The 25,632-nt window shown below is 34.3% G+C and overlaps 1 protein-coding gene across 1 annotated transcript; it reads left to right on the plus strand.

The window, feature by feature from the left end:
- Positions 1-1,498: 1,498 nt before the first annotated feature.
- Positions 1,499-24,691, plus strand: LOC128994310 (anillin-like). Its single transcript, XM_054418751.1, has 21 exons — positions 1,499-1,513; positions 3,338-3,446; positions 4,651-4,863; positions 5,753-5,931; positions 7,192-7,482; positions 8,726-8,913; positions 10,022-10,332; positions 11,326-11,483; positions 12,068-12,191; positions 12,865-12,994; positions 14,243-14,327; positions 14,695-14,814; positions 15,628-15,750; positions 17,244-17,381; positions 18,492-18,612; positions 19,210-19,362; positions 20,954-21,192; positions 21,559-21,717; positions 22,449-22,649; positions 23,142-23,314; positions 24,586-24,691. Exons 1-21 carry the CDS (start codon positions 1,499-1,501, stop codon positions 24,689-24,691), a joined length of 3,336 nt encoding a protein of 1,111 aa, XP_054274726.1.
- Positions 24,692-25,632: the final 941 nt, after the last annotated feature.

Consider the following 25,632-nt stretch of genomic DNA (forward strand, 5'->3'; position numbering starts at 1 on the left):
TATGTGACGCAAGAATTAATCTAATCACAGAATAATTTGAAGCTTGCAGACCAACCCCTGCAACAAGTACATTTTTACTTTCTCCCCCTATACCATAGTATATGGAGAAAGTATTGTTTTCGTCAAAATTTTCGAGTTTGAGTTTTGAGTGGATATATTCGTTTTGGGTCCCCCTGGACCCAAAAAAGTGGTTTTCGAAGTGATGTCTGTGTGTGTGTGTGTGTGTGTGTGTCTGTGTGTCTGGATGTGTACAGAGCTAGAGACTACACCTGTGGTCCGATTTCAATGAAATTTGGAATGTAGGTTCTAATCCATGGTATCTCCAGGCGTTTTTTTCATTTTTTTGAAATTTTGATTTTTAATGGGGATTTTCCCATAAAAACCCATAAAAAACGGGAAAAATTGGATTTTCTCAAAAATGGCCCGAACGATTTTGATAAAAATATAGTATGTTGTAGCCCTTTGAATTCTGAATAAAATGGTACAAATCCCATTTCTGTAAAAATTACGGTTCAAAAGTTATGGTCAAATATGTTATTTTCCCATAAAAACCCCATAAAATAACAAAAAATAGGATTTTAGAAAAAAATCCTGTTTTGTTTTAACATAGTAGGTTATGGTCGTTACAATTTTGATAGTTTTTTTAGAAATTTGTATTTTTTATGGGAATTTTCCCATAAAACCCTATAAAATAACTGAAAAATCGGATTTTCCCAAAAATGGCTCGAACGATTTTGATAAAAATGTTGTATGCTATAGTCCTTTATATTCTGAACAAAATGGTACAAATCCCATTTCTGTAAAAATTACGGTTCAAAAGTTATTGTAAATTATGTCATTTTCCCATAAAACCCCCATAAAATAACAGAAAAATCGGATTTTCCCGAAAATGGCCAAAACAATTTTGATAAAAATTTTGTATGTTATAGTCCTTTAAATTCTGAACAAAATTGTACAAATCCCATTTCCGTATATTTACTCTCACCGCTTACACATAATAAAGGTTGTAGACAAACTTGTGGGAGAAAGTATGTGTCAGAATGCTGATACCGTTTATTAACCATGTAAAGAACTTAGAAGCTTTCACTAGCTATAACCGATGGCAATCCAAAAAGCACAACTAAGCTGCATGAAAAGCACAGTAGTAGTGCCCTCTTTAGCAAGACAAATTGCTCCAATAAAAGCCTTTTTTTTATTAGATTTAGAGTTGACATTTTTTTTGTTTTGTTTGGTTTGTTTTGTTTGGATCTGGATCTGGATGACGCCTGTTTGAATTTAAAATCCATTAACGGCTGAAAGAAGACAAAATGAAAATAATAATATTTTAGCTGAATCTAATAAGCAGAAATGGAGTGATAGATATAGAACAGCTTCTCTTATTAAATAAAACTAATAAGTTATTGGGCTTAAGACTAGGCATTATGACTTGCTCTTGTTTTGCTCGCTCAACTATTTGAGAGGTTGTGACAGTTGTAGTTTGTAGTGTAGCCAAGTAAACATGGATTTTACTCAAGTAAGTTTACGATGTAATCCTGAATTTATTATAACCCTAATCTAAATAACACTAGAGAAACTACAGAAGAGTAACACCAAAATACGTGTTTCTTAATGGTCTACCTTTATCTTTAATCGATAATAGAATGTAGGCTGGTACATCACTCTCTTTCATTAGGCTCACCACCATAAAACATCAAATTAAAACTTCACGTAGGCCTACGCTTAGGCTACCGGTAGGCCTATCTGTTAAAAGTTGAGGCTGATAAAATGTTTGTTGTGTAGGTCCTAGGTTCTTATGGTATTTATGAACAAAAGTAGTGGGTACAGTTTCTTAACTGGGCTACGCTAAGTAATATTGATTTAAAATATCAATTAATAATCAATATTTTTAACTTTAACTATATCAATTATAAAATAAATATGTTTTAACCTAACGAACCAAACTTACTGATACTGTATAGGCTACCCTAACCTAAGTTTAATGAAACAATCAAATGAGGGTTTAACTTAATGATCGAATCGATAGTTTCAATCGTTATTAGCATAGCCTAGCCCAGTTAAGAAACTGTACCCAAAGTATAGCCTACACATACTAACTACTAAACTTACTACTGTTTACTACTACTATTAATTACTAAGTTAACTTACTATTGGCGGTCAATAGTTACACTTTAATATTGAGGTCTTTGTCTAACCTAGAAGAGAAATAGACTACTACCACGGTAATTCTAAAGATGCATCCTGTAACGTTATATCAAAGGCAGTAGAAATTCTAAAACCAACTGTTTTTACATAACTTACCCTACCTAGTGTTTCTGATTAAAGTTTCTAATATCTTTGTAGCCTAAACTTAGTCGTTAACTTATAAAGGAGGTCTAATATTCTTAAAACAATAGACAATAACTTAGCTGATTATTATTTCTATTAGCATAAATATGTAGCCTACTGTAATGCAATCGTACACAGTCAAGAAATGTTCGTGGTAAAGAAACACAGAGCTGACACATGTGAAATCAGATATGTCTAAGTTAGGCTATATAAGAACAACGGCACTAAAATATGGGTACCTAATTAATTGATAAAACACCTAAGGCGATTAAAAAAAAAATTGGTTAGGGATGGGCTAAATTAGGCAATTCGAAGCACTTTTTCCTCTGGCACTGCCCGGGCAAACACACTTTTCACTCAGAAATTTGTGTTTTAAGGTTGCCAAAAACGCTAACGGTAACTCCGAAAACGTGATTATTCGTTCATTTATTTTTATTTAAGTAGGTTACCGTATGTGGGTATTTAAATATCATTAAGTTGGTAATCTGTTGAAAGTGCCTAACAGCCAACTGAACCCAACCAAACCTACCGATCCACACATGCCTAAATAAGGCAACCTTAAAATGTGAATTTCACGGCGGAGTCTGCTCCAAATGTTGTCAGAGGAAAAAGTGCTTAAAGAATAGCGTAATTTAGCCAAAAATAAACAAAAGGTTTTTAAAAACTGCAAGAGTAGCTTAAGTTCTTTAACAAAATATGTTGTAACCTACCAGATTGACAAGTCACAATGAGAGGCGATCGTCTATGTAGTCCGCTACAGAGTAATAGGATTGGTCCCTTAAAATTTCGGAAACAGTTAAAAAAAATCTATTTAGTTAAAGAGTAAATTGCTTACGATTAAGTTTGTCTACTTTACTCCAACCCAATTAGTTTTCAAATTGATTGAGCCTGGAAATGTAAGAATTTGGTAGTCTTTAAATACAGGTTAACTTAAAAACTCATTGTAACCTACATAACTTGACATAGGCTAAGTAACTTAATCAATCACCCAACTTGTCTTGAATACTTTCAGAAAATTCTGGAACGGAATTGCTTGGAGAAAGTAAAAGAAGAAGGAAATCCTGCTAGTATACCCGAGAGAGTTCAACAGGGGATGAAAACTAAAATATATTCTACCAATGGTAAGTTAAGCTCATGATGGCATTTCATTTGAGCCTATCATTTTGTGAGGTGTGACTTAGTGAAAAATAATAATAATCCTGATCCTACATTATAGCACTATCTCTCAATGGAAAAACTTTTATATACATTTTTCTTACAACAAATAAATAAGAAAACAAGTTTTTAAACCTAATTTCAATCCAACATAGGAGTCAAATTGGTATCACGCATACCAATTTGACAATGTCGGAAACAAGCCGAAACATATATGATTTCCTAATTTAAGCTGTACGTTGGTTTAATAATAAAGTATGTGTAAAACCTAGTTTTCCTATTGATCAACAGCTCTGGGGATAGCAGGGTGTCTACTTTCCGCTCATGGAAGTCAATTTTACCAGGCGGCCATGGAAGACAATGATTAGTATCGGATTTTAATTTTAAGATCTCAAAAGCCACAGAAAAAAATTGGGCCTAAGTAAAATTAATTTTCTTAAACCGCCTTTTGTTTTGCCCCTGATTAAATTCCTAGTGGAATCAGAGAGCAATCAGGAGGACCAGACGGGAACAGGCAACCATCTCAAAATCGTTACAAGGCTAAAAATACGCTAAAAAGTATGCCTGACTATCTTTAACTCAAGTCACTGAAAAGTTTGTCTTATTGGTACTCAAACATCCTTCGTTTTAAGGGTTTTGCTCTCCCCCTAAATAAACTAACGTAGTCACTGAAAAAGTAATTTTAACGAAAGATAGGACTAGGCATATCCTAGAAATTATTTTAACTTATTCCACAACTAAACTCTTTCACCTTATGATCAAATCACATCACAGTACAGAATTGACTTGTCAATGCTATTAGTTAGGCTATTACTTTCAGCATATTACATATTACACGACTAGCTGAAGAAAAAAAAATCTAATTAAAAAAGTTTGACCAAAAATATGTTAAGTATAGTTAGGGCCTATTCCTTTTTTTCGTTGCTGGGAAGAAAGTTCGACTCATTTGATTTTTTTAGCTTACCGGTACTGTGTTCTTTTTTCAGGTCAATAATATGAAAATGTTTTAAGACTTTTTTTATTTTTTATTGGTAAATACCAACAATTACATACAAAGAACTACAGTAGGCCTATTGTTCTGAAAAATTACCTCTATGATGGATATTAAAATCCGTAGCTAAACAGGTGTTAACTTAAAACAAACATAAACTTTGTCACATTGATTTACAGACAGTGTTCAAAGAAACAGTAGAATCACAGTTGCAAGAACTGCTACTGGCAAACTCCCACCATTGAATCCGTCACACGCTACCATTGAAGTAGTCAGCGATGGAACATCTACAGACACTGGGAGTGAATCTCCTGACAACAAGGAAAATGAACATATGGAACACCATCAATATTTCCCTTCTCAACTACAACATTCAAAAGCCACGTATATAGGTACGCATATATGTTAAATTTTAAAGTAGCCAACTAATTGATGTACGTATTCTCAGGTCTGCCAATTGAGCGGAGGAAACAAAGAGTGTTATTTAATCATCTTCTTTCTAAAAAATACACTACTTGATCAAAAAACATAGATCTATGAAGTGCTCAATTTGCGACAGAACGCCATTCCGGTACCTCTGTTTTGGAAAGATGCAAATATTGGCATACATAGGTAGGGTACATATCACATTAAATCGGTTACAGTTCCGGCACCTCATTTTTTACAAATTGAGCACTGGACGTATAACAACTTTTAGCCATCCATACAATAATTCATCATACGAGTATCTAGCCTAATTAATTCATTTTAAACACTCCCTTGAGTGTTTTCATTTCCATTTTCTTTACTGTCCATTTCACTGTTCTTGTTTACGCTTGTAACCAAAAGACATTGATTTGAGCAAATAATTTGTTGATTTAATTTGCCCTATCAAAAATGGCTCAATCAGTAAGCCTGAGGTAGTTCTTACTTTAAACAATGTAAGAACTACACATGGTTATTTGTGTAGCCTTTTGAATCAATCACTCTCTGTCTCTGCACAACCCCATCTCAATACTTTAATGCTAAAGTGAAAGCTGCTAAAATCTCATATTTTTTGTATACAGTATTCCTGATAATGAATAGTGGTTAAAGACTAAATCAATGGAGAGAGCAATGGTAATTTGTTTTTATTCAGTTTTGTTCTCTGTATTAACATAGAATTCCATTTAAATCAAGTTAGATTACATAATTTTCTACATTTATTGTAAATTATTTATATAGATTGGTTCCAAACCCTTGGATGGTAAAGTAAATAAACAACATAATTTTAATATTATTTAAATATGAATAATGTTGTAGATGATTCTGATATGCGTGCTGCACAAAAAACAAAAGACGTCTTTGCCCTCAAAGAGCCTAAAGTTAACTCTACAGTAAACTTGATCAACAAACCTGCAGGTCGAAAAGCAAGATTGGCTGCTTTAGCAAGTACAATCAATAATTGGGAAGACGATGTTAGACATTTTACTGTAGCGAAGGTAAGAATAGTTTGATTTGTATTTTTTTCAAGGGCTTATGTCAGTATAGTGTTTGCATTTTAAAACAATGCAGTTGAACACCTACTTAGTAACACCAATCTTGGAAATTACAAACCAACACAAGGAAACAAAGAGAAAGAATCAAGAATTTGTATTCATCATAAGTGCTTTGTACATTACATGCATTGGATAAACGTCAAAACTAAACAAATGTCTGGACAGTGTTTTTGTCCATAAAAACAGGTCATTATGTCCTTTGTAAATATTTTTATGTTTTACTCTGATCATTGAGGGGTGGTAATCAATAAGTGTCTACCGCAGAAATGTAAAAAAAAAAGAAATATTGTAACGTAATTCACAGATTACTTTGTTATTTGCTCCCAAAAATCAATACTAAATATCATAAACAACAATTTAAATTATTTTGAAGTACCGTAGGCTATCTGTAAAAAATTAAAAGAATATTGGATGCAAGAGCAAAATAAATCCAAACAAGAGTGGTATACTGCTTACCTACCTATTCTCCATGAAGGAGTTTAGAAACTTCAATTTGTTTCATTTGAAAAATAGTACCGGTATTAGTTATCTTACCGGCTCTGTCTTGCTTATCACAAAGTACCAGAGCTGAAAGCGCACAGTCGTCCCATTAGTGTGTTCTTCCGTACCTTACCTTTCTGTAGTTACAACTAAATCCTCTTTGGTTCTGAATTCAGAGGTGATCAAACACTTGCAAATACAGTAGAACCTCACTAATTCAAACCTCGATAATTCTAAAAAAAGTTAGAAATGTTTGTTCCCCTCAGAAAACCTCTGAAATTCTAAAAATAATATGCCGATAATTCAAAGTGATTTTTACGCTTAATGCAGCCTCTACAATTCAAATTTGCACGTACTTGAGCCTCAACAATTCAAATTTTGTTGCCGTGATTCAAACTGTTTCCTCCAAAATTTGAAGTCAACCTGTACAATTTGTCGAACTGTGTTACCGTAACTCTCTGTAATTTGAATTCAGGACAAAAAATACGCCTTTTGGAACATGAACTGACGCTCTTATTCATGTTCCCATGACGTGTTCATTAGTCTCCGTTCTCTCAAAGTCTCTACCGTACTCTTAAAACTGGGACCTCCATAATTCGAAATATATTGTCTTTCTTCTGAAATTCAAATTAGTGAGGTTCTACTGTATTAACCTTTGAGGCATTCAAAGTAATTAGCATAAGATTATGTAAGTTTGAATTCATATTTTGTATTACTCAGCAGTGTGATACTAAGGTATCAAACAAATCTTCAGTGTTTACCAAGCACGCAGTTATGAAAGATAAAGAAAACAGTGCACACAGAAAGTTTGTCTCAGTGCCGAAAAAGGGCATTGTCTTCGGTAAAACAACCGAACATTCTTCAGCTACAGTTCAGAAAGCTCACACAATCAGTCGTAAAAGGTCTGAATCATCAATGGAAACTGCTCTAGAACCTAAGAGAGCTTTGATTGTCGGTGACACCAAGGATAACACCAAGTCAATGGTTTGGGACAAGACAGTTTTAGACTCACTGGTGAGATATTGCCACATTGGAAGTGTAGTTGGCATTGTCATTGATCTTCTAACCCTATCCTATTTTGATCTTTCTTTGAACAAACTTAGTTGTTGTTTTAAAAATATAGTTGTTTCCAAAACCTTACTTAACACAAGTACTCTGATAACTAAATTGTACAAATATTAATTATCTAACCCTAAACAAGCACTCTACACAGCTATATAGTAGTTTCTAATTTTTGTTTGCTACCCCCTTATTATTTAATACACTTAAGACTATGTATATAAAAGCTTAATTTCAAATTTTAAAATTGAACACATACAAAAATTTCTTAAATTTACTCAACTGCAAAAAACACGGTAAAATTACTCAAAATTTTCAAGCCAAGGCTTTTTTTATTTTAGCAAATTTTCCATATAGGGATTAAGCTATTACTGTAGGTCTCATGGTAAGGGTAAGACCTGGACCCGGGACCGATTTGATTTGGATTTACTTTGTCGTTTTTATGTCCTCAGAGTCCAAAAACACCACCTGTTCAAATTCATATAATATTCATATTTCATATAATATGTATATGTAATCCATCCGTTAGCACAATAACTCAAGCAAAGATAATACGATTTTGATGGAATTTTGGTACAAACGTGTAAATCTAAGTTAAATCAAACGAGTTCACGAACCAGCGTAATGGAAACTGGGATTTATGGGGTAAAAATGGGTATTCTAATTTTTTTCAAAATCTATACCATTTTGAAGAGATTAAAAAACAAATAATTTAGTATATTGAAGTATTTTGTACGGTTTTTGGTTACGGAGCAAATCCAAAAAATTGTAAATATAAAACTCCCATGCTATTTTTAGGGAGGAAAGGTAAACTGTTTTAGTTTACTTTTTTATGGATGTATTTAGATCAGACTTGGCAAATTTATTTATTTTATTGGCTACTAAGCTATTAATATTTTTCTAAAAACCCCACTTTATTAGTTACCCTCCCTGTATAAGCAAACCTAGCTACTCGTTAATCCTAATGTTATTGAAATAGATTTAATTTCAAATCAAATCAGGCAAATGGATTTACTTAGTCTGCTGGTTCGCTCCTACGAGGGTATTGTGATATTAAGGCTTTTAGGGTTAGGTCATGTGTGACCTTAGCTTAAAAAAATACACATTGTTTTCAAAAAATGTTGTATGGTTTTACATGTTTGTTAAAAATAGCATCTTTGCAACAAAAAATAAGCCAATTGTTTTCATATTGTTTTAGGAAGCCCAAGGATTCTCAAGGTCCATTTCAAAGCAGAGGTTGATTTACAATTACAATGAAGAAGAAAACCTACCGTCTCCTGTCAGGGCATTATCACCCACCAAAGCAGCATCTTCTGATAAATCTCAGTCTTCAATGTCTCGTCTGAAAACCTCACCTGTCAAAAACATGTCACCCGTGAAAACAAGGTAGGCTTATGGCTTTCATTGATTTTAGCAGAATTTGATCTTATTTGTTTTTTATAATGGTAACTTTTACTTGATGTCAGTAGTAATAATTTTGAGTTGTGTGAATTCATTAGTTATAGTATTTTTTTTTATTTTTTTTTTATTTTTGACGACACTCCTGTCTTTGTACGTTGTACTATGTAAGATGTTATGAGTGAATAAAGAATTTGAATTTGCTCACAGAGAAGCTCACTTCTCTTAATAGGTACAGTATTTGAATATAGAGGATACAAGCTTACGGGACAACCGTGCACTTTTAGCTCTGGTATGTTAGTGCGGAAATAAACTTGTACCGGTGATGGCCACATAGCATATTTGTACAGCAGTTGTAGCGCACAGGTAGTTTGTGTTGAAGTATGTGTTGGCGGGGGGGGGGGGGGGGGGGGGGAAGGAGAGCGGAATGGGACGATGAATAGAATTTGCTCTAGACATTAGCGACCGGTGCTAGACACCACTTAAGTCTACCATTGAATGTATCTTCTCTGTGGTAGGATGAATCATAGATAAAACATACTCACTTAGAGATTTCTCATCCTTATAAAACAGACGAAGCCAATTTTATTGTTAGTTTTGTCCGTTGCACTGAAGGGGTTGTGTTTTGTTTACAATTTGTTTCCTGTTATATCAGTCATAGTAAAATAACCAAAGAGTAAAACACAAATCATTAAAATAATAAAAACAAAATTTCTTTGACACTAGCAATCAGAATCACTGTACTGAACTTACTAACAACTTTTGCAATTTTAATAAAATAATTAAGTAGTCTAGGAAAATAATATTTCTAATTGACCATCAAAGGTTGAGAGGAGTCTCAGCTCAACTCCACTTGCATACTGAATTGAGTTCAACAATAACCGGACTATAGAGTAAAAGGGGAATCAATTCAACCTCGTCTTAATAGTTTATTTAGCTTATTTTGTAAGCATTTCTTTACAACATCAAAAATGAATATTTCCTGACTTAAAAATATGATTTTACATTATTGTTGAGGAAGAATATCAAGTAGTAATTTAAAGTAAAAAGGTCATAATTTTGTGTCTGCATATTAATTATTTTATATTATTTACAGATTTGACAGTCATCACCGTACTGGTAAGGCGACGACAGTTACCAGCACCAAAGTGCAAAGTGAGAGTGCATTTGATGAAAAGGCTGTGTTAATGAGATCAAAACCAATTCAAAGCCATTCAGGACAGTCAAGTAGAGATAAGAGTCCTACGAAGGTACGAGACCCTGCTGAACTGTCAGTTGCTGAGCGCATGGCTCTGTTTGAGCGCAACGCAGGTCCTGCGGTCATGCCTAGGCCTCTGTTTGGTGCATCCTTGTCTTGCAGTCAGCTGCCTAAGAAAACTATGAAAACTTGCCAACAGCTCAGTTCAGGTAAACATTGAATCTTGATGGACTGTTAGTGATTAGAGTAACCGTCTTACATTATGTTAGTGTCCGTTTCAGAGTAAGGTCTACTGTAAATGCCTCAGACCGGTGACTGTAGACTGTAGGTCTTCTTTATATACTAGAGTGCTTTCTACGCACTATATCAAATTGAATGTTGAATGTTTCAAACTATGGATTATACCTGCGAGCATAATTAAGAAAAGAGAGGTGAAATACACAAATCAAAATAAAACTTTCTTTAATGATGATGTACAGTGTTGTACACTTAATGACGCAAAAAATAACTTATCCATCCTAAAATAATATGCACATGTAATATAATTTTAGTATTTAATAAATACATTCAGAATGTTTTGCTAAGATTGATGTTTTGTCTGGTTAAACTATTTAGGGAAAGTAAGGAGAATAACGTTTTGAAAATGTACAGTACATAGAAGACTGACTCAATTAATCCAATCAATCACGGCATAACAAAACAGAATCCTTTAATTTAAATCTTATCTTAGTTGGGAATTTGTGTATGTAAACCTCAAGGAATAACGTACCCTTTTCAGTTTCTTCTCCTTTAGTGTTCAGTATTGTACACTTAATGTCGTTGAATATAACAGTTCTATTCCTCAATTCATACATTAAATACAGTACCATTTTCTGATTGTGACATTGTGTCAGGTTAAACTTGGTGAAAGAATTGAGAGAAGAAAAACTTGCAAATGTATGGTGGGCTAAGGGACTCAACTAAATGAGTTCCTGGTTATCACTTAACCAAATCCTGAGAATTAAAACTCACCTTAGTTGGAGTTTGCAGTTTGTACACAAGCCTCAAGGCATAGGAAACCACTCTTAGTCTCCCTTCATTCCACCCTTATTGGCTTCACAAAAAATATGCAAATACAACGATGAAAACCTCTTGATTAATCTGTAATTTTCCAAAAACTATGTATTTAATGTTCTGAACATTTTCGACTAACTATGTTTTAGGATCACTTCATGAACGTGTTGCCTTATTTGAAGCAAGACCTCATGAAAACCAGTGTACAAAAGAAGCTGTAAATGAAAGACAGAGAGAGTTAGAAGAGCTAAGGCAGAGGTGTAACTTAAATAAGGAACATTCTACAACATTAAAGGAAGATTTAAAGGTAAACAATAGGTAGTTAAAACTAGGGGTTTTAACTTAATAGCCAGTATAGTTTACTTATACAAATATTTTTTGTGTACACCAAAATGTTCAGAATTTTTTATGTTTTTACACGGGATTGTTTTTCAAGTATGGGAGTTGATACCCTACGGGATTGCAGGAGGTGCAGGTACTTGCTAACTACCCTCTTGCAGACAATTGATGACACAACTTCTGTGAAATCCTTAATTAACTTACTTACCCAAGTTAGTCTCTTCTGCTTCTTTTCTCCTATCCCCATTATCCTCCTGTCCTGATGTACGAGATCCCACCACCTGGCTGATGGTCTTTCTCTGGGTCTTCTTCCCTCGAGTGTTTCTTTTGGAATTTTCTCTAGGTTAGACTTATTGTTCCTTAAAACAAGGAACAATCCTAAGTCTATCTCGGTTCTTAATCCACCTGTTAGTTCGGAGCTCAAGTGATGGATCTACATATCTTGGAAACAAATAATGGTACGTCTCGTATTATTTGACAATTTCCTCCAATGAAAGTTATACAATTATTTATTTTAGTTCAACTTTGTGAAAGTTATTATATCATTTACAGACACCAACGCCTCCGTCACCCCCACCACTGCCTTCCCCTCCGGAGCCGTTTGAGTTTGGCAGAACTAGTGGGCGTGGTTATAGCTGTTACGATGAGGAAGAACAGAGTGTGTCACCTGAGCAAGGTAGGTTTCAAACTGTGTAAGCTGTTTCATTTGGGTGTTACTTGCTGTAATTCTCTGCTATTACTTCATGCGTGAGAGTTGGCATCTCAAAAACTTCTATTGGCAGTCATAGAAAATACTATCAGAAAAAAACAGAGTATATATTGTTTTGAAAATCTATTTGTTTTTTATTGAAAGTAGGAATACATATTTTATAGCAGGCTATTTCTAGACAAAAAATATTTTTTCATATGAACAAACAAACTGAAATGCTATAGAAAACTTTTTCAAATTTTGCTTCAACACTGTGTTATTAAACATTTCAGACTTTTGTAATGTTTATAGTTGGAACATTTTTTCAATATCTGCAAATAGCAAATACACTAATTTTTACTAGTATACAATTTAATTTTCAAGGAAAAGCTATGTGACTGATTAATGAGTACTTTTTGGAAGTTAAAGAGCTCAGATAGCTTACCTGCCTATATTAGATTTGTGTACAAATTAAGTTCAAAACAATATAACACTGTTCAAATGCCCTAGTTTAGAGCCTCTTCAGAAAGCTTATGGAATCAAAATATCTTTACTACTATGTAAGTAGTTAAACAGTTACGATACTACTCGGTTCTCCTTGATTTGTACGAACAAGGATGTTGGGAAGATTGTTGTGTTAATTCAATTTGTATGTTTTTAGTCAACCCTCAAAGGCACAAATCTAAAGAACTGAGAAAAGTGAGATTTTCTTCAACCAATCTTGAATGTTCCTATATTGACCAGCCAAATTCAGATATGGAAGACGATTTAGAAGAAGGATATAAAAACAGGTAAAGCCTACGCACTAGTTAGGTAGGCCTACTGTACTGGTAAGCAGATCCATTTCTCATCATGAAAGGTCACATTTTATTTTATTGATACCAATAAGCCGTTGTGGTGGTAAAAAAGTAACAAAGAAGTTTGATTTTATTTGCTTCATAATTTACTCTACATCAGTGTTTCCCAACCAGTGTGCCGTGAAATTTTAAGTAGTTAACAAATTTTTGATCAAGAAAGAAACTTCTAATGAGCAAACGTCGAGCACAAATTTCCCACTAGAACTCAAACCAGGGTTTATTAAATATTTCTCACTCATTATTGGTAAATTAATACAAAATTTTAATCAAGCTCAATGTTTTATTATTATTTAAAACTTCCCACTTAATAAACACTAAATAATGTACGCATGTTAGATAACAAACGTGAGTTTTATATTTTTTACCTTATATATATATTTACTAGTAAAAAATAGGTTTTACGGAGTAAGATTTAATTGAAAAAAAGAGTTTTTTATGCACTTACTAAATGTAATTTTAACCAACGATATTTTGTAGACAAGTGTGCCGTGACTACAAACTTTTTCTAGTTAGTGTGCCCTGAACGGAAAAAGGTTGGGAAACACTGCTCTACATTGTCTGTATTTGCTACTCATACAAGTGTGATCTTGAATTATTAAATTGGAACTCTTGAAGCAAGGTAATTCAAATTATGCTAGACTACCAATATAATCCAATATAATATCCAATATAAATAATAGGTTAATTTACCTTAATTGCGTCTTGTGACTCCTTTACCTCCTCTAGGGTGGATTACGATCGTTACGGCGACAATGTCGTCTTCTTCCAATCCTTGTCAAGAATATCAACTGATTTTCACTTTTTTTGTGTGATGGCAATTAGGCTGACCTGTTAAAATTGTAAAAAAAATTGTTGGACTTGATTATTTGACCTAAACTGGCAAGGTCGAACACTGAAAAAAACAACGTTCTCGCTGGCGCGGTAACTGCGCAATGAGTTGATGATGCTCCGTGAGTTTTGGATAATCTAATCCTAAATATTTGAATTTGCGTCATTAATAATTATAATAGAAGCAATAAAAGGTGTATTCCCTCTTATCCTCAGGTTCAAGACTGCATATCCCAATCAGAAACTTTAAAACACAAAGAAAAGGATAGACAAACAAAAACATGTATACACACTTTGCAATATTGTTTCAGTTATGTACTTGTCTGAATTTTTATAAATTAAGTTTATTTACAGATCCTCATTGAGCACAAGTTCAAACGATTCAGATGTTGGCAGTTCTAGAAAAGAATATTTGAATATCTCTTCATCAAGCTTGAAGGTAACATGTTCAACTTTGTTGTTCTGATTCTCATAAACAACATATGTAGTCAACTGGCATACATTGTATACCAGACTCACAAACAGTAAACAATTGTATTTGTATTTTGTGGACAAGTAATTTAGATAGTCTTAGTGGTTTTACATTATTTGTAGTTTTATGAAGAACACATGATTTTGGGTGTAATTTGCTAGCTAATAACTTTCACCTAATGAAATATGTTAACCCTCCTCAATATTTATGCAAACTGAATTAAGACAGGGATCTGAAATCATTTATTGAAGTGTACAATATCATTTGGAAGAGTTAATATTGACTCAAAGATACCTTTTTCTTTTTCATTATCAAGCAAATGTTTTCCATACAGAGAGACTGGTCAACCAGTGAAAGTTCTGGGGCTGATGCTAATGAAGTTGATGAATTCCTGGAAGAAGCTTTGGACAATGATTTGAGTGATGTTTCACAGCCAAAACGCTCGTCATATTCTGTAAGTCTGAAGTCTGTAAAATTATTTATTTAAAAAAATAACTATTAACCTTTTCTAAACGTCATGGTATTTTAGGTGAGGTCAATACTTCAGTATGATAAATATTTTTGGGCATCACTCACCTTCTTGAAATCAGGAGAACACAGTCCTTGTCATATCACAGTTCATTGCACATACACACTGATAAAAATGCAAAAATAAAAATAAAACTAAATATAAAATCACAGACTTAAGTTCTCAATTCCGACGTTTCGCCGCACCAATAAAAACGTGTGGCGTTTTCAAGGTTATTTTGTCTTCTCACGTAAACGTTGTAAGCGCTTAACCACGACTCTTGACTATTTACATTTTTGGTAGTTTTTAAATTTCATAAAACAATAGATGAGAAATTCTCAAAATGATGTAGCCTATATTGAGAGGTATGCTTCACAGGTCTACTAGTACAAAATTAATAAGTAAATGACAAAGTGTTTATTTTTTTTATTTTTTTAAGTGTACGGTTATTGTTTTTTTTTTGCTGCCACTGCCAAACACTTTTAGGCATTGACATCTTATATCACAAAATTGTAAGTGTTTTGCCACATTAAACAGTAAGCAGCTGGTCTCTGAACGGGATTTGGTAAAGTCAGCTGGAGTACCTACTGCAAATTTACTGGCCAGTATTGCAATCCTACTGCAAATTTACTGGCCAGTATTGCAATAGGCTTTAAAAAAGTGATCTCTTCCACAACAAAAATGAAATTTTAAAATTGGTTTTACTTTTATTCATTATTCCTTGATGAACAACTAATTATTGTCTTCTTTAATTTGTAGAAAACGAAGAACGAAGAGGAAAGTTTATACAGAGAATGTCACTCAACAAAAAGGGAACAAAGTCAATCTTCAAGTCCACCCCTTCTTCATACTGTTAGCTTTTATAGAAAACAACAAAATAAGGTAATATTATTTGCTTAAAAATCCTTTGGTTATATTTCCTTTAATTTTTTGTAAGTTTTTTTTTATCCTACTTATCCTATCCTAATTCATAGCATCAACAACTTGTAATATAGAATCAATGTGATTTGTTCAAAAGTTGTGCACATTTTACATTTTCTGTGGATTAATTGATAATTTTTGCCTGTTTGGTTTTGTTGAGTATTCATTTCCTTTTAAGTAGATCATAAATGTAACATATTTTTTAATATAATTTATCATGCGAATTATTTTTAATCTATACTTATTTAACCCATTGGGGAAGGAATTAATGCGCTACCTGCAGCACCCTCTGATGGCAATTAATGTTACCGAATTTTTAGACTTTTACTCTAACTGCTATAGAAAGAAAACCTTAGGTAATAAATTAATAATTCTTTCACCATTTTGTTCACAGTAAAATTGTCTACAGAAAAGTGGTAATTGGACTAACTAAAATTATATAAAGATTTAAAAAAAAAAATTTTAAAAACAATATTTTGAAAGTAAACTTGATATACAAATTCCAAGATTAATCCAGACACCAAATAACACTACTATTATAAAGTTCAAGCGATTCCCGACGTAGAAAAATTAAAAGTTGTGTACTTTTAAAAGTAATAACATTTTTTTTAATTGTTTGTTTACCTTACCGCAGCTGATTTTTGGTGATATGTGGTTTCCATGGCAACACAAAATTGTTTGTTATTCGCTAAAATAAATGAGTAAATACGCAAATCAAGAAGCAAGATATTTATAAACATTATAATAGTAAGAAGAAACAAAAAGGGCGAAAAATAATAATAACTAAATAACTAATGGCGCTGCCTAGCGTTGACACGAGCGGCACTCGTAAGTCGGCCGCCGGGCCTGCAGCGGCCGTACGAGTAACGCTCGCAAGTCGGCGCCAATGGGTTAATACGCAAGCAAGTTTTTTGTGACAATTACTCCTCCGAAACTACTGAACCGATTGACATGATTTTGGTTTCATTGGAAAGAGCATAACGTGAAGTTGTGCAGGAAACTTTCTTTTTAGCTAAATAATTCAAGAATGAGGCCCTGGGGCCCTTTAAAGTTTCATATTTCTCCATAAGATTAACATGGGAAACAAACATTGTTATGAAACTCCAGCTGTTGTCAGAAATGCTGTTCTGCTATTTAATTTAATTTGTTTACAAGGAGAATTGTTTCTTGGTGCCATGTGGTTAATGAATTATACTTTAGCATATATATTTTAAATGCTATACACTATATAAAATGATAGTATCGTAATACATTGAGAGATCTTCATTTGAATAATCAATAAGCACGATTGAGCCTTTGCCTATATGTTTCCTGGTAAGTGTGTTGTAACTGTTTCTTATAGTATATTATAGTATCTCAAAGTAAAACCGAATGATTCTTACCCCGTAGCGAAGCACGGGTAGAGCAACTAGTGTGCTTTTAATTAGCATATGTAAGAGCTTGGTATTTTTTAGGTGCAGACAATCACTTTGCAGCAAAGGATGGAGATAAAACCAACTTATTCAGAGGAAAGCATTGTCTGTGTTGACCATACTGATGATGAAATGGATGATAAACAAGTGAAAGAGAAGGTTGAACAGCTGGAACAGGAGGTAAATATTTTCATGATAACTACACCAGTCATCAGCTGTTTGGTAGGGTGAAAAATGTTACTCTTTCTCTTTGGGTTATGCTTCATTCCCACTAAATGGTTTCTAGCGCCCAGTTGAGAACAGTATGATTTTACGTAGTGTCTATATTTATTTCAAATTACAAGGTTTCTGACCGTATGGCGAGATAAATGTTTACGTCACAATTCACAACAAACATAAACAGTGTCCAATTCACAGGTTAGATTATAAACAACTAGCAGAATACCCGTCCTTCGTACAGGGCATATAAGTATAAAATTCTTATTGCAGTTATTCAAGCATACACACTCACTCCCATGGCCATTTATGCCCAAGACGGGATTCAAGCATACAACATGATCAAAATAATATAATGGAATATTCACATATGATATTTTTTACACTCCAATTGTTTTACCATAGGCTACATAATAATATTATCCATTACTGTTACTATAAACAACAGGGTAAATTATTTTGTTGTATTGAGCAATTAGTCTTAAGTTGAGTCTTGAGCACGGCGCTCCACCCATTAGGCATTATTCTAATTCGTATTTGCAAACTAATGGAATACAGACCTGTATTCTAATAGGCCTAGTTGGTATTCTATTCTCCCTTCACTACAGTCACTGTAGATCACTTTTAGTGATGAATAGAAATCCGTAAGTTGATAGCCCTGACACCCCCACCATTTGCAAAGCATCGGTTGCTGCAGCGTGCCACTAAGTATAAAAGGGGCCTTTCTAAGCGCTAACTGGATGGTCTTTGACAGCCAGTTCAGGGGCGCTTCCCAAATATTAAACCAGCAGTTAAGTATTTTGTGATTCTAGCGTTATTTTAAATGGGATGAACGTGTTTTTTTTTACAGACAAAACATAGTTTGTCCAACCCAAGGCTATACAACAACAACGTAATTTGACAAACAGGTATTGCAGCTTAATGTCACCAAAGATCACTGGTCATGTTAAACATTTTTTTTTTTACTTTTCAAATTATCTACCTAATACAACCCATCTCAGTATGGTTGTAAATATAAACAAAAAAAATAACATACATACATAGGCTACATACATTACATATATCTTGTTGCAGGTGGCCAAGCAGCAGAGCTACATATCACAAGCCAGCCAGGCACTGGACCTTTGTTACTCTTCGTTTGAATTTTCAGGCTCTACTGAGCTGCTGGAAGCAGAAAAGCTTTTGTTACTCGCTTGTAAGTTATCTTTTGCTTTATTGTTCTTCAAACTAATTACGTTTACTCATCTCAAGTAGAATATTGTTGAAACTAATAATTGTTTTTGTAAAAAAAATTACAAGAACTGACATAGGAAGACCAAATTTAGGATCCAGTTGCCACTTGGGAAATTCATTACAAAACTAAAGCCATCTTTATTGTTTTTTTTCTTTTGGCGATTCTCATGAAATATTTAGTTTTTACGACAATAAATCATTTAATTTGATTTAACTATTAGTGACCCTCTGTAAAAACAAATTGATTCAAAACCAAGCCCTAAGTTAGAAACAAGTATGTACAAAAATGTTTAAAATTTTGCTAACACTGATAAACACTGTGCCACAAAAAAAAAACATTTTTATTTTCATGCTACATTTGTCCATGCTAGCTTAAAGATTTATGAAGGTAGATTAAAGATTTATGAAGGTATTGATACCAATCAGAAGTTAGTGACTATAAAGTTGAAACTCGTTTTTCATTGTAATTAAATTTATATTTTGTTACCACGTGTGAATATTTTCCAAAATAAGCACAATGTTGGTTGTTCAACAGCTGATTGATAAAAATGTTTTTCAGCTCTAAGAAAACAAGCCTTGCTACAAGAGATACAGAGGTTGGAGGGTGAAGGGAGATTAGACCTCGGGGAGACTGTGAGTGAGCGAGGCAGTCTGACTATCTCTCGGGTATCCTTACCTCTCAAGATGGATGTGGTACACGATGCTGCTAAGTGTAAGTGTTAACACATGTGGTGCATTCATCATGTTGTATGATTGATTTGTAATATTCTGACAGCCATGAGGGTTTAGTCTCTTATCCTCAACTGCACATTGGCATAGACCTACTGATCTGCGCGGTGATCAGAGAAAGGGAAGTACGGTTGCAGCATAAGGTCAATGCAGTGATAAGATATAGTAGTTACTTGGTTTTGAACCAGCGTCTGACTAACAAGCCTAAGCAGCTACTAATATTGGTTCTGAAAACCCCTAGACTACATATGGCTTTTTAGTTTTTAGTATTACCTTCGTCAGTAGGTCAAATTACGTAAACATTTCAATCATTTATAGCTGACATGTTTTGTTGCAACCAACATCATCAGTGCTGGCAAAAGGTCAAAACATCAAAATAAAAAAAAAATTGGTAGGTTGGTAGGTACATTACACATATGACATTTAAACACACGAAAGGACACAAAACTTGATAGCGCTATCAGGTAACTTGACAGCGGCGGTTGTAAGTAGACTCAGATTTGTGTGGTTTAGTGTTAAATTTTGATGTTTTGACGTGTTGCAAGCTCTGATGATGTTGCATTGCAACAAAACATGTCCCACCAGCTATAAATGATGGAAATGTTCACATAATTTGGACGACTGGTAAGGCTAAAAAGTCTAAGAAGCTACAACTGAGTTGTCTTGGATTTATTTTTTATAAGTAGTTTTGAGGCAGATTTTAGCTAGCTTACCTGTGAAAATTATAGTCCAATATTCAGTCATTGAAAGGAAAATACTGACTGAGGAGCAACGTAGCTGTATGGTATTGTCAGTGTCTTGGACTGATAAACCAGACATTGCTAGTTTGGGAACATCTTGTTGCACTATGTTATCGTTACCGTACCACTGAGGTCACCTCTAGTTTGCCCATGTGGATTCACTGTATTTAGATCACCACACAGACCAGTACTCTATAGCCACAAAAAATGAGGTTTTTTTAAGAAAATCAAATTTTTCAAATTCAGATACTAGTTTGAAGAGAGCTAACATTTCCTTACACAAGTGATACGTACAAATCTGATTCAAACCTGTAGTTTAAAAATATGTTCTTAATCAATTGAAAGATTTGACTAAACTCTAAAGTTAAGCTTCTAAAAGAAAGACGAGGCTTACCTTGGTCTTGTAAAACCTTCCATCCAATACAGATACAATTTTAAAAAGTAAAACCAAACTTGAAGTAATTTGTATTTACTGACCTATTTGTCAATTATTGGGCAAGAAAGAGTGGTTTCGTAAGCATGTGAATAGGTAAGTCATCAAGAAACATTTCCATTTTTCATGTAACTTGTTTTTTACATCTGAGAATTGTGTGAAGTTAGTCCTGTACAGACAAAACTTATATGTTCCTTTTAAATTTATACGTTAAAAATCACAAATCATGAACTAGAGTCCTTTAGCATTTTTATTTTACTAGGTTCTAAGGCCTAAGGGTTATTTTTAATACCAATGTAAATCATTCCATCCTAGTTTCTGTGTATTTTTACTAGTATAATGAAACTATTTATCAATACCGCTAGCAGCTTTGTTCTACAAATCGATGTATTTGATGACAGATGACGAGTGTTACTATCTCCTGTGCGTCGTCCGCCACAAGGAGGAAGTGCTGAGCTCTGACATCATGAGTGCCCGTCGCTCTCTACACAGTGGCAACGTGATCACCTTCCCCAGCAAGTTTGTAGTCAGAGACCTGGACAATGACTTCAAGATCATCATTGAGGTCTTCGCCATGAAAGCTAGACACAAGGAGCTCATTCCTCATGACATCAAGTATCACATCAACACCAACAAAAAGGTTTTTGCAAACCGCTAAACATGACAATCTTATTAAAAAATAAACTTAGTTTACTAGATGAGAAATCACTGCAAATTGTTTGAACACAGTAAACATAGACTCAGTTGTTTGTTAGCATATTGGTTTCAATTTCAAAGTTAGGGTAGCCTTAAAATAATTAGTGAATTCTGATTATATTCTGATTTGTTTGACTCTGAATTGCTTTAACTCAGTCACCATTCATTTTGAACTAAATGATGCTGAATCAAACAACTATTCTATATAAGCCAGTTATTTTTTCACTCTGCAAAGTCACTTTTCCTGTCCTAATAAATTGGGCGATTTTAGTGATAACTTTCTAATTTATTGTCAATTTTGTGCCACCAGGAGGTGAGCAAGTTGAGATTAACTCCTCGCAAGACCAAGCCAGACAAGCGGATGATCACCGTGTCTCCAACTAGAGGGAGATCCACAGCCTTCACTATGGCTGGCCACTTGGTATTGTCTCTACGAGATGTACATCGGAGACAGTTTACACTTTGCAAAGTGAGTGCTCGTGTACATGAATTGTTAGGAGTAGGAATCTATTGTATCCATAATATCTCTAGTATTTACCATATTGGTTTTATGTTAGTCATGTCCATTAAAGAACATCAAACCCTTTGACATTGACATTATTTTATTTCTTTTGCAATGTTTTTTTTAGGTTATGTTACTCTATTGTCAAACAATATACCTTTAACGTAAATAAAATAAAAATAAAAAACATTATACGCTCGCGCCCACCTTCCCAAAAAAAACTTCTAAGAACTGTTACTAGCGTAATAAGAAGCAAACCAGGTGTTGTGTACAATTTCTATTTAACTGACTATTATTCTATACTATCAATTTAAACTTAAACAAGACACTGCCTTTTTAAGGTAATCCCTCTTCCAAGCTAAACCACTCATCTAAGTTTGATGTAGATGTAGATTCATTATGTCACTTGTTATCAAAATCTTTGCATGTAGAACGACCTCAGAGCTACACTTGTCAGAACGTGTTCACGTTAGTCAATTTAGTCATAATTTTACCATAGACCGGACGGGATGAGGGCTGTTACAGCCTGAATCTGACACTTAGCAGGTTAGACTTAACAAATTACTTTAAGACAAGTGCCATTGGGTTAGTGCTAGCCTTGAAATACCGTGTCCTACTTGGTATGTCAAACCACATTGAACATTTAAACATTAGTGAAGTGTATATATAAGATTTTAAAAGTAAATTTTATGTTGCAGAACAAAAACACATACAACAATGTAGTAGAAGGCTCACTGCAGCTACACCTGGACTCGGAGATGCGTGTGGACGTGGAGTACAGAGGGTTCCTCACCATGTTTGAGGATGTGTCAGGCCTAGGTGCATGGCACAGGCGATGGTGTCTGCTGAAAGGGGATAAACTGTCATATTGGCGGTACCCAGATGATGAGCACAAAAAGGTAAAGCATTGATGAGAATTCTATTTATTTATTTATTAATCTACGCGTTAAGGTGGTAGAGATTGGCTAGAATAGTGGTTACAAAAATGAAATAATTTGTACTGAGTGTTAGATATAAACTAGCTTGCGTAACTGTAACAGGATCTCTTTGGAGACCTTAATCTATCTAATGAAATAGGTGTGCACGATTTTTTTTGGGCAGAACTCCTTAGTGGTTTCTCAAACGATTTTGATAGTTTATGGCTCATTGAGCCATTTGGATTTTGTTGACTACTAGCGTTACACTATTCACGCACAGCTGTTAACTACAGGTGGTAAAAACACTGTGGTCTAACCAGAGGGAGAAGGTGCTGGCCGCCTCTCCACACATTAGATTTCCCACCAGAGGAAAAAAAACAGTTTTATTCTACATAAAATATTATGCTAAATAACAAAAACAGATTTTATCTCCTGAATGATGCAACTAAATTGGAGTGTTATTGCTTGTTGCAGTTTCCTCTGGATACTATAGAGCTTTCGCAGTGTACAATCAAGCAAGTGGAGGTAGTGAGACGTGATGTGTGTGCTCGACCAAACACCCTCGAGCTGTACACAGTACGACCAGCACGACCTACAGACATCGAGTCTCTAGTAGTGACCACAAGACGCGACAGGACCTGTGTACGGTGAGTTACTTAAGTAGACTTGTACGCGAGGGTGGGCAGAAAGTGACAAATGTATTGAAATGAAAAGTAATGAAAACTCTTCATTTAGGAATCCAAGCATTGAAAAATATGGCATTTATTATGTCACTAGCAGAGTACCCGTCCTTCGTACGGGGTTGGCATATAAGTATCAAATGCTTATAGCAGTTATGAGTGAGGACATGGTTTAAGAAATTTCGGTTCTTTTTGAAGTTCGTTCGCTACGCTCACTCACCTTTAGGTTGGAGCTCGTTCGCTGCGCTCACTTTCCTTCAGGTTAGCTCGTTCGCTACGCTCACTTGCCTTCAGGTTAGCTCGTTCGCTACGCTCACTCGCCTCCAGGTTGAAGTTCGTTCACTACGCTCACTCACCTTTTGCTGTTGTCATAAATGTAAAAGAAATAATAGTGCTAGTGGTGCACCCTGTTGGTAATCCTTGTAACTTTTAATGCTATTGAACATCATAGAACAGAACCAACTTGTTTAATTGAAACAGCTGTTAAGATTCATTAATTCCATTTCTCATAAGGTTAACATGGGAAACTCCAGAGCCACTGGGGCGGAGCCCCGAAGGATTTTTGGGATAAAAATATGCCTATATGTTAATCGGGAATGTGAGCTATCATCATGCCAAATTTCAGCCCGATCCGACCAGTAGTTTTTGAGATTAGCTCATACAAACACACACACAGACACCACCTCTTCTTTATAATAGTATAGATTACACTAACTCATTGATGCCCTCTGTAAAGAATCATTAATTTTGGGATACCTTGTAAAGTGGGCACCCTATCTTGGTAGATGAACCAGTTCTAGATACAAATTGAACACAGTCGTATACATAATGTGCTGTTGTCAAAATTTGAATTTGTCTGCTAGTTTCTGTTGCTGTGATAGTTGATGTTAACATCATATAGTTTTAAATAAGTTCAATAAACTAACATACAATTCCCAGTTTCTAGGTCGGCTGGCTACCGTCACATAGTGGTTTTCGTATTGCACTATACTATACCATTTAAGTGGCAAATGCAATATTCCCACTAAAAATCATTCTCCTTTTGACATTTTTTCACTTGTTGTAAAATCCTGTTTCTTATCCCTATAAGGTCAATAAAACAAATTTTGATTTAGATTTATGTCACCATGTGTTTTTATACGTCCTATCAATAATTTTGGTAACTAACATCATTTAACCTAAAACTAATTAGCACATGTTCTAGTTGTTGACAGTGATTTACGACATTTTGTTTGCAGACATTGGCTGTCGGCTGACACCAAGGAGGAACGAGACCAGTGGTGCCACCACCTCAACAAAGCCCTCAGCTTAATGAGAGCCTGGGGCACGTCAACAAATTTTTAAGTTTGGCGATGCTGACAATCATACAGCTGTTTACCTGCCAAATAACCCAAAGCTTTAGTTTTAGCAGTCTCAAACTACATATGCAGTCCAGGTCAAATCTGTGGAGAAGGTCCATTCCCTGATCCACCTAGTGTATATCAATGCTACATGATTTTAGAAGATTCAGGTAGTAATCATATGCTGTCACAATCTATTACCATGACCTACCACTTTTGCAGTAATTTTTGTTCTAATTCCTTCAACAATTTTAAAGGTATGCATAACTTTGATCAACAGGTGAGCATTTAACTATTGGTCATATATTTTATTAAATCCATGTATAGCTCAAGAATGGAGTCAAAGTCAAGATAATCATACTTACGAACGTTTCATGTAAAAATAAAACAACAACTTTGTTGTTCCCTACCTGCACCTCCCAAAATCCAGTTGCTGATTCAGAGACCTTTATTGTACTATAGAACTGCTAAAACTATGTAAATTGCAATTTGGATCTCTTTACCTTGTGATATAAATAGTTTATGTTGTCAAACATAATTCTTATTAACTATTGTTATTGTTAAACCCTAGGGATTAGTTTTTAAAGAACTAATGCAATGTTATACACTACTTTGGATATTTAATGTTATATAAAGACACTAAAAACTACACAGGCATTCTAATTGTAGCAATGGTACATGTTTTAAATTTATTTTAAATAATTTCAAAGTTGTATAGAGTCAAGTGTACGTCTAGTTGTCATTTGGCAACGTTCTTTCCAGATATTTTGACTATGAGTTGTGTTAAAATGCACACTTAACTTATAATAGAATAGTTTAGAATATAACTCTATTGCCACAATATATATACATTTTAAGTGCTCTAGCACAGCTGGGAAAACAGGTGACATTGTCAATATTCTTCTTAAAACTAAATTCATGAGATATAGGTCCAGTCCAGATAAA

The sequence above is a fragment of the Macrosteles quadrilineatus genome, unplaced genomic scaffold (assembly GCF_028750875.1).
Source record: "Macrosteles quadrilineatus isolate MER2022 unplaced genomic scaffold, UCM_ALF_1.0 Scaffold_5__1_contigs__length_97177068, whole genome shotgun sequence".
Lineage (NCBI taxonomy): Eukaryota > Metazoa > Arthropoda > Insecta > Hemiptera > Cicadellidae > Macrosteles > Macrosteles quadrilineatus.